The following is an 8,926-nucleotide window of genomic DNA, read 5'->3' as shown; positions in this document are numbered from 1 at the left end:
CCAGGTGCCCCACAGAGTGCAAGACAATTCTGCCCTTGTGAAGAGCAGTGACTGGGGCAAAGGGCTGGAGTGATACTGGCTGTGCTTTAGGCCTCAAGCCCATCTTGGCAGCACCTTGTAGGAATTCTTGGGAATGCTGAATGGGAACATGCATCAGGGTGCGTTTACGCCTCCCTCTTAACTCTTGGAGTTGTTAATTTATGGATAACTCCTTGCCACAGACCCCATGAACTGCACAGGTGGGCAGCCGATGACTGGGTTCCTGCTTATATGCCTGGCATATTATGCACCGCCTGCCACACTTTGCTATCTGGAACCTGCAGGGCTGAGTTGTGATTCTTTCTATTTGCATGGGGCGAGTAGCAGCTTTGTAGAGGTGGCTTTTGTCCATGCCATGTATCGTCCCTCACTCCCTTGCATGAATGTACAGAACAGGTGGTTATCTGGACCATAAAGAGGACATGCCCTCTCTTAGTCCTTGTTGTGTGCTCATGCATGTATGATATGAGTCAGAATGCTCTCAACCTACTGGTGGTTTAATTCATCGGATAAGATAATATCCAGTGCCTTCCTCTAGGACTGGATGAAATGCACATTACTTCCAAAAGGGGTAAGTGAAGCATACTATGCCTTTTTCCCCCCACTAGAGCCACCTGCAGGGCAGGATTTTGTTGTTTGACCCTGATATAATATTGAACTCCTTGTCTCAGAGTATATAAACAGTCTCATCACTTGTGTACAAGGGAGGCACAATTTGGCTTGTTTCTTTAACCAAAGAGAACCACATTGATCTCCATCTATAGTCCTCACAGAAGCTTTTTATAATGTTGTGCAGTGTATACTAAGGCAGGGGATGCGAGTTTTGAAAGATTCTTGGAGATGACTGCTGTAAAAACACCTGAATAGGGACAGAGGGAGGCAGATTTCCTGCAAAAACATGGAGGAAAATATTTGCTCTTTTTGTTCACAGACTTATTTCTAATTCAATTAAAACCTAATCAACTGTACTCTGCCATATAGTATTGCTTACTTTGCACCTCTCCAGACAACTTCCTTATTGATTCTTAGCAGGGATCTAAAAGCATTTTTATGAGGAACAATATAAAGAAAGGGAGAGACAACAACAAATTTAGAAACATGGTTAGGAATTGTGGCTACCACGAATAAGACCTGATACATAGCTGACTGAAGTTACTAGGAAAAGTTCTAACAGCTTCAGTAGACTAAGATGTAGAAAAAAAAAAAAAAAAAAAAAAAAAAAAAAAAAAAATCGCAGAATTATAGGAAAATATGGCTGGAAGAGACCTCAAAAGGGCATTTAGTTCAAGCTTCTGTTCTAGCCAGGATCATCTCTGCCTAAATAGCTGAAATATATGAGTTGCCTTTGGTTTGGCTATAATAAAATTTTGGGGCTGTTACATGATTTTTTGTTTTAGTTTCTTATCAATCTAGATCAAGGCTATCTAACTGTTGGCCCATGGTTATCATATGGCCCACAGGTTCCCACTGCTTCCATCACTCTGGCTGCAGGAGGGGTCAGGGTCTTGGGCTCTCACCTTATCCTGGCCCCTGGAGGACAGAGGGTGATGGCACAGCTTGTTGAGCTGGTGGCCTGGAGCTCCCATACAGTGCAGTGCAGCCGGGGTGCTGAAAGTGAAACAGGGCACCCATGCATGGTGCAACCAGCATGGGGGTGGTTTGTTGCATGCATGCGTCTGTTATACAACCCAGATGTGGATGAAGGAGATGGAATACTTAAAAATCTTCTTCGTTTGCATGACACAAGTTTTCATTATCTTTGAAATGTATGTGGTATTATTAGGTTCCCATGCAAAAACAATGATGTGAATTTGTTAATATTTCTTCAACTTAAAATATGTTGTGAAATACAAAGCTTAAAATAAGTTATTCTTCAGAAACCTTAAAACAACTGGGTTATAGCCTCATTAAGAAGAATTGCATAATGAAGAATCTGCTTCAATCCTACAGCTATTGAAGGACTGTTTAAAAAAAACAAAAAACAAAAACTAACCAGGAAGGGGTGGAGGGGCAGTGGAATAAATTCACAGCTGGTGTAAATTCATTGACCACAGGAACAATTTTGGCTCATTATCAGTAACATGCTTAATAGTGCTTTTATTTAAAGGAAGCGCAAGATGAATAATTGTCTTCCAAGGGAGTAACTTTTGAAATGTCTTACCTGTATGGAGACACTGCTGTAAGAACCACCTATGACACCGGCAATGAGTAACGGCATATTTTCTTGAATGGCATATGATCCATCAGGGCACATATATTCCGTTTCATCCACTTTTGTCAAAGATGCCCTAACAAACTCCAGAGACTGTTCTAAAGCATACGTATCCCGGGAACAGGTGTCCAAAATATGAACTCCAAGTTTAACTCCTGGGAGCAAGTAATTGTCGCTATTGATTTCATCAATGGCAAACAACATCGCTTCCAAGCGCTGGATGCCTCTGTCTTCATTGATTCGCCCACATTCTTCTGTCCCAGTGCCTTTCTCATTAATTGGGAATAAACCACCCAAGACCAGGTCTCCTTCTATCTTAATTTCCCTTCTTACAAAGTTATGGTCACTTAGGGAAAGGAAAACTCCTTTGGAAAACAAAGCTAAGGCAAGGACCTGGAGCCTGGTAAACATCTTCACTGGTCCTGTTTTGGCAGCTTTAAGAAACATTGGCAGGAGTAGAAGTTCCCCTCAGTCCTCTTGCTCCATTGTCAAGTGCGAAATGCTGTCCCCCAAGCAAGCGAAGAGCAAGTCAGCAAGACCGTCCATCAAATTCCTAGAGAGATGTAAGGAATTAGAAAAGGCAAAAGGAGACATGAGTTATCTTCTTTTCTACATAAAACATTCAGAGTGCTATTGAAGGGGAACTGGAGAGGTTGGTGCATGAGTCAGTGGGAGACAAGCACGCACACGGGAGTGAAGTATGTATTTTGGGACCAATATCTACCCCTATTGAAATGAATGGGTGTTTTGTCATTGATTTAAAAGAGAAATCCTGTGATAGTATAATAGTTTCATTACGTGTATATGCCCACAGAAAATGCTCCCTCTCTCTCCCATGCACACACACACACACACACACGTGCAAACCCCTTTATATATATATATATATATATATATATATATATATATACACACACACACACACACACACACACACAGTCTCTCTTTAAATAAGTTGTCCGGAAACTCCTTCATATAATCTCTTTAGTGTATGACTTAAAATGTCAACCTAGAACTCCAGCTTCCCTCCTCCCCCCAACAAAATCAAGTGTGGTAATATTTAAATAGTGCACTTTAATATTTTATTACTATACTTACCTTTTCCTTAAAGCAGAATTTGTTATGATTAGGCTTGCAGGGTTATGTATAATTTAGGAACACTTAGCATTATTTAAAATAGAGTGCTAAGAAATTTTAAGAATAAAGGCGATTAAAATTTAACATTGAAAGATGGTCAAACAAGCTTATTCTGTTTGTTCCAGTGGAAATTCTATTTGATGTACAGATTGTGGGAACGGACAGCATTTATTCCGGATCTTAATATCATAAATCATTAAGAAGTCAGCTACACAGTTAAATGTGTTTCTTTATAGCTATATTGATTTCAGTATAGTTGTATGTATCCCGAGTTGAAGCCCTTTTCATCAGAATTCTCCATTCACAGACAGGTGATACGTCAACTGGAAACAGACATCTTCACTACAGGCAATATGCTTTGCTAATATCATATGTTTTATTAACCAGTGCACGAAAAGGAAGTAAACATCTTTCCTGGACTGGTAGGAATAATTGCAAAATAATAATTACTAATAAACTATATATTTCACAAATAATTCGGTGTCAAATTTAGGACGATAAAATTATTTGCAAAATATTATTCAGCCATCTACAGAACAAGTCAAACAACAAGAAACCTACATACATATGACATTTTAAAAAAAAGATAATTTATTTGCAGTTAGTAATTCAATCATATCTGTTTCTATGCCAGTGATAGACTCTCTGGATTATAACATATGTTGAGATCTTCTCAATGTTGTCTTTTCTACAGGTGTGTGTTTGGCCTCTGCAACCATTGTAGCTGAAGATCTTAACTAAACTAATATAATTACAGCACAGATATGAAAGTTGTTATCCCTCATTTTCAGATTGGAGAAGTGAGGCTTTAACAGGATCCCGTCTCTGTGGGCATCCCCAGCAGTAATGGCATCCCCAGCAGTCATTCTAATCCCGTTCCTCACACTCTGGCTTATCAGAGCCACTTCGTCTGTTCTCGCCTGCCGTGCCTTTTGAGGTTATTATGAATTTTCAGAGGCTTCCCTTAGAAAAGCGGAGTGTGGCCTTAGATGCCTTACTCCATCCTGCTCAGTTGCCTGGGATCACTTGGCCCTCAGTGAGATTCACTGGGTTTGCTTTCCCCACAGTATAGCTCCCCGGTAGGCTGCCTTTCAGGGCCCAGATAATCATCTTCAGCTAGTGCTCTGTCAGCGGCCCCAATAACTATCCTCAGCCAGAGCTCTCAGTCACCTCCCCTCCATTCAGGCCTCTCTCAAATGACCTTCAGTCCTTTCTGGTCCTACATCAACTAGACAAACCTGCAGCACCATCCCTAAGCACCCTCAGTGGTCTCCTACCTCCCTTTCAGCCACATCCATACCTTACAGCTGATGCAAACCCTAAAACAAACCCCTAAGCAAACTTACCTTCCTGTGTCTCTTTCCAGTCCTGCCCAGCTCCTTCCATCAACCTCTCCTGGGTCACACTGACTCCTCAGACTAGGAGCTCTGTTTAAATTCTTGCCTGGCTCCACCCTTTCTAGTTACCAGGCTTCCCTCCCCTAATCATACACAGGGGTTCCTCTTTGTTAATTATCAGGCTTACTGCTCTGGAGCCTGCTTTTTTACAGTCTGCACCTGCAGTCTGCCTCACTGCAGCTTTCACCTTTCAGTAACAGGGATTAGAGGCTCCTGCTACAGAGGCATATAGAGATGAAGGGCCAGGTTTGCTCAGTGCCCCTACTTGAGCCTAGATTTTTAGGCTGCCCTACTGTGCAGTAGCTGAAGCACATGTTTTTGTAATGATGCTTAATGCTGCCTATTTTTCTGTGCATTAGCATATTACCATGTTTTTGATGTGATGCTTTACTGCACAGTAAAATAGGCTACTGTGCATTAAGGCACATGTGTAGACATGCCCTGTGTTTGTTTGCTTTTTGGCTCTGAAGAGGAAACCAAAGAGCTGCCTAGGGAAAACTTGACTTGGCCCCAAGAGAAACATTTTTGATGTGCCCTAAAGAGTGATTGTTGTGAAAAGTAAGAAATAGAAGTAAAACCAATCCTTAATCTGCTCTCCTCAGTAAATCCACTTCACTTCTTCAACACTCTAGGTGTTGAGAAGTCCTGATTCCAGGTCTTTGCTAGACCTCTGACAGGCTTGTGAAGATGGATCCTTGATTACTCAGGAGTCACTGACTTTCTGTTCATTCCAGTGGCAAATTTTAACCTCTGCTAAGACAGTGAATGAGGAATGTCTTTCTGGTTGCAATCTCACTGTTTCTTGATGGCATGAGGCATACGTGTCTTAGCAGGGCTTTTGACCCAAGCAGAAAGAAACATACATATGCAGCAACCACATCCACCTTTCAAACAGCACGTATCCTTTTTGACTGCTCTAGTAGCTTAGTGATTAAACCATTGGCTCAAGATATTGGAGGTGTGGGTTCTAGGCCCCTGTTTCTCTCAGGGGGTTTGAACCCATACCTTATAGGTTTATGCAGAGTAGCTAAGCCCCAGGTTCTGGGATAATCATGGCTGAAGACACCTCCCAACCCCCTTCTTTTGAAGTTGGCCCTCTGGGCCACTAGTCAAAAAGTGCTGGGGCCACAAGGAAAGCAAACAAAACTTTCTGGCTCTGGGAGAAGGGTGGTGTCTTGGCAGAGAGGTTCTGGTCTTTGGTCATATATCTGTTTATGCCATTTTACCAGCTAATCTCTTCAATACCAAATGCATCACATACTCTGATATACCTGGGGTAAAGCCATTGTAAGTCATGGCCCTATTCTGGACTGAGTTTTACAAATGGGGGCAGGATCTGGCTCAATAGAGCTGCATCAATGCAAGTGACACAGTGCAAGTGGCTTCCCAGGGTGATCTGAAAGCAAACAGATCACCAGTCCTGTTCCATCTTTCTATGTAAGTTGGGTGTGTGGCAATAGTTGTCATAGAAATATGATTTCAAGAGAGATTTGACAGTGGTGAGTCATGTCATGGTCCAAAAGATGGGGGTAGGCTAGAAGCAAAGGAATGGAAAATGCTGACTTCAGCACACGCACAAGCGCATGCACACTCATCCTTTCTTTTTCAGAATGGAAAATCAGAGACTCTGAATTTTGCTCCTACCAATACATCTGACTTTCTTTTCCTCTCACTAGACACAGGCACACACTCCTTTTGGTTAAAGATTCTGGGTCATGTCTTCTTAGAGGCCTTTTCTGCATGAAGGAGTACTGTCATCAGGACTACTACTCAAAGGCTTTCTAAATGATACAGTCTGAGCACCTATTACAATTTCCTGAGGAGGGTGTTTCAAGCAGGTGCGGCACCATGGAAAGAAACCTGTTGCCCTTACTGCTCTTTATACAGTTTTTCCAAAGGCTCTGTAAAGCAGAAGGCGCATACAGTAAAGGTAAGGATTTGCCTCCTCTCCTATTCTCCCTTCTAGCAAGACATCATCCACCTTCTTGAGTCAGAGGGTGCTGACAGAAGTGATATTTGTCTGTGATTCACCTCTTGAAAGTGCTCTACAGCCATGCCCTGACCAGTGCACAGCTGCAGAGCACTTTAAAAGTGCCTGATTATGGGACAAATTAACCCTCATTTAATGAAAGTTCAGATGAAGGTGATCCAAAGACACTTCATTAACTTCTCTTTGTCCCTGCATGTGAGCAGGGCTGGGATGATGAAGCCCAGCTCTGCTCCCAATGTTGTCTGCAGGATGGGAAGGGGGATGGGGGAAAGGAAGGATCTCTGGCCTGGAGTTTACCCAGCTTGCGCTGGTACGGGTGGAGGGTGGATTGGAGCTGGGAGGTGTGTATGTAGGGAGGGGTGGGGGGAAGGGAAGGGAGGGTGCAGAGATGCAGTGGATTGACTTCAAAGTGGAGCTTGATCCCCGTGTCCCAAACATTAAATGTGTTGTGTCGGGGGGAGGGGGAGAGGTCACTGTAACTCACGGCACTTTCTGTGAAACACCATGAGTTACATCAGGGAGCTGTATGTCTGTCAGCATCCACAGAGTCAGGCTCCCCCTTACTTGTTTTCTTTCTGTCTCCATGATGCTCTCCTTGTTGGCAGCACAATGGCTTACCTTTAATGGGAAAGTACTCTCAGTCTTGTGTGGCCTAGTGGTTAAGATATTTCTTGAAATGTCTGAAGTCAGGGTTGAAATCCCCTTGGCCTAGAATCTTATCACTAATGCACCAAGCACACCAGCTTCATTTCAGTGTTAGACACTTGTAATTTTCTGTGTACAATTTGAGGAGGGGGGCATTACTCAGTATTTTGGGTATCTGTGGAGAAGATAAATCTCAATGCATCGTTACTATATAGAGTCTTATGGAGCAGTACTAATCACTTCTGAGTATTCACACTAGGGACAAATGTAGTAGAGCAGGGCAAAAATGTGGCTTCATAAGGCAAGGTATCTTAATACAAGTAAGCAGATGCAGAATGTTGTTTGATGACCCAGACATCAACAAATTGCATAAGTGTTACCTGCATATCTAGGCAGTGAAACAGAATTCTCAGTTGTTCACTTTCTTTGTTTAGTTGTGGAAGAGATTAACCAACGCCCTAATTTTTTAACATAAAATGCACTTCCTTTTGTAGGCATTGCTCTTTCACCCAGAAAATCTGCTATCCTAGCTTCCCACATCTGCGTCATTGAGTCTTTACTCTCCCTCTCCCCGTCGTGTGCTTTTGGCTTCCCTTTGTTTCAATGCAGTGCCAAAAGGAGCAGGTGTTATAAGAGGTATCAGTGTATAAGAGAATAGGTGCTTATGGGAGGGACAGCTTGTCAAAAATGCTCCCTCTCAGGCTGTTAAAAGGGTCATGCTCCTAGGACCAAGTGTTTATCTGATGGCTATGTGACTTGTAAAAGAGCAAGACTTAAATGGCAGATTCAGGTGGCTAGATGAACAGTGTCATCAGGAGGATGCCAGAACAGAGAGCTTGCTCTGCAGAGAAGAAGCTGTTCTAAAGCAATTAGCAAAAATGAGCTAGGATTTCAGTTTCTTTTCTGCCCACTTACATAGATATATCTTCCATGCTTGATTAGTTTGGGATATGTTAAATCTACTACATACATAGATCATTTCTAGAAGTGTTCTGTCTAAAATAATATGGACTGTATTCTTTCCTTACCTGCACTGGAAATAGTGCCCAGATGCTCATGAGTGGATGGTGGTCATATTCTGCCAGAAGAAATGTCACCATTTGGGCCACGTCAATCTGACCCTTTGACACCAACCCTTAAAAACACCTGTTTCTGAAATGTACATTAAGATTTCAAATGGAAATGACTATTGTTCAAACTGGAATCCTATTGTTGTTGGTCTTCTTCTTGCTATTTGACATTTAAATTGTTGTTGGGTCTCAAGGGTCTGTTGTGCTAGGCTCTTTGTAAAGCATAATATAGTACTTCTCCTGAAAAACTCATGACGTATATAGACAGAAGGAAGGGAAATAGTGGTAGAGTAACATACCCAAAATCACACAGCAAATCAGTGCCCCCATCACCTGACTGCTGATTGGTTCGTTGGTTCCATCAAATATTTGACCTACTCATCCACTTCAAATTTCTCTGAAGCAATTATAGGACATTGTTACCATCAAACCCCTT

At 42.3% G+C, this 8,926-nt stretch overlaps 1 protein-coding gene across 1 annotated transcript in view; it reads right to left on the bottom strand.

Annotated features, from left to right (window-relative positions):
- The window catches only part of GRM3 (glutamate metabotropic receptor 3), a 66,177-nt gene extending 61,391 nt beyond the window's left edge, over positions 1–4,786 (bottom strand). The window contains exons 1-2 of the mRNA XM_006022110.1: positions 4,735–4,786; positions 2,201–2,804 (exon numbers count right to left, since the gene is read on the bottom strand). Of these exons, the coding sequence (XP_006022172.1) occupies positions 2,201–2,698 (498 nt within the window). The 5' untranslated portion in view covers positions 2,699–2,804; positions 4,735–4,786. The remainder of the gene's footprint in view (positions 1–2,200; positions 2,805–4,734) is intronic.
- Positions 4,787–8,926: the final 4,140 nt, after the last annotated feature.

This window comes from Alligator sinensis, unplaced genomic scaffold, assembly GCF_000455745.1.
Source record: "Alligator sinensis unplaced genomic scaffold, ASM45574v1 scaffold1216_1, whole genome shotgun sequence".
In the NCBI taxonomy this organism is placed as follows: domain Eukaryota; kingdom Metazoa; phylum Chordata; order Crocodylia; family Alligatoridae; genus Alligator; species Alligator sinensis.
Note: the sequence above shows the minus strand (reverse complement) of the source record. Positions and strands in the feature narration are given on the sequence as shown.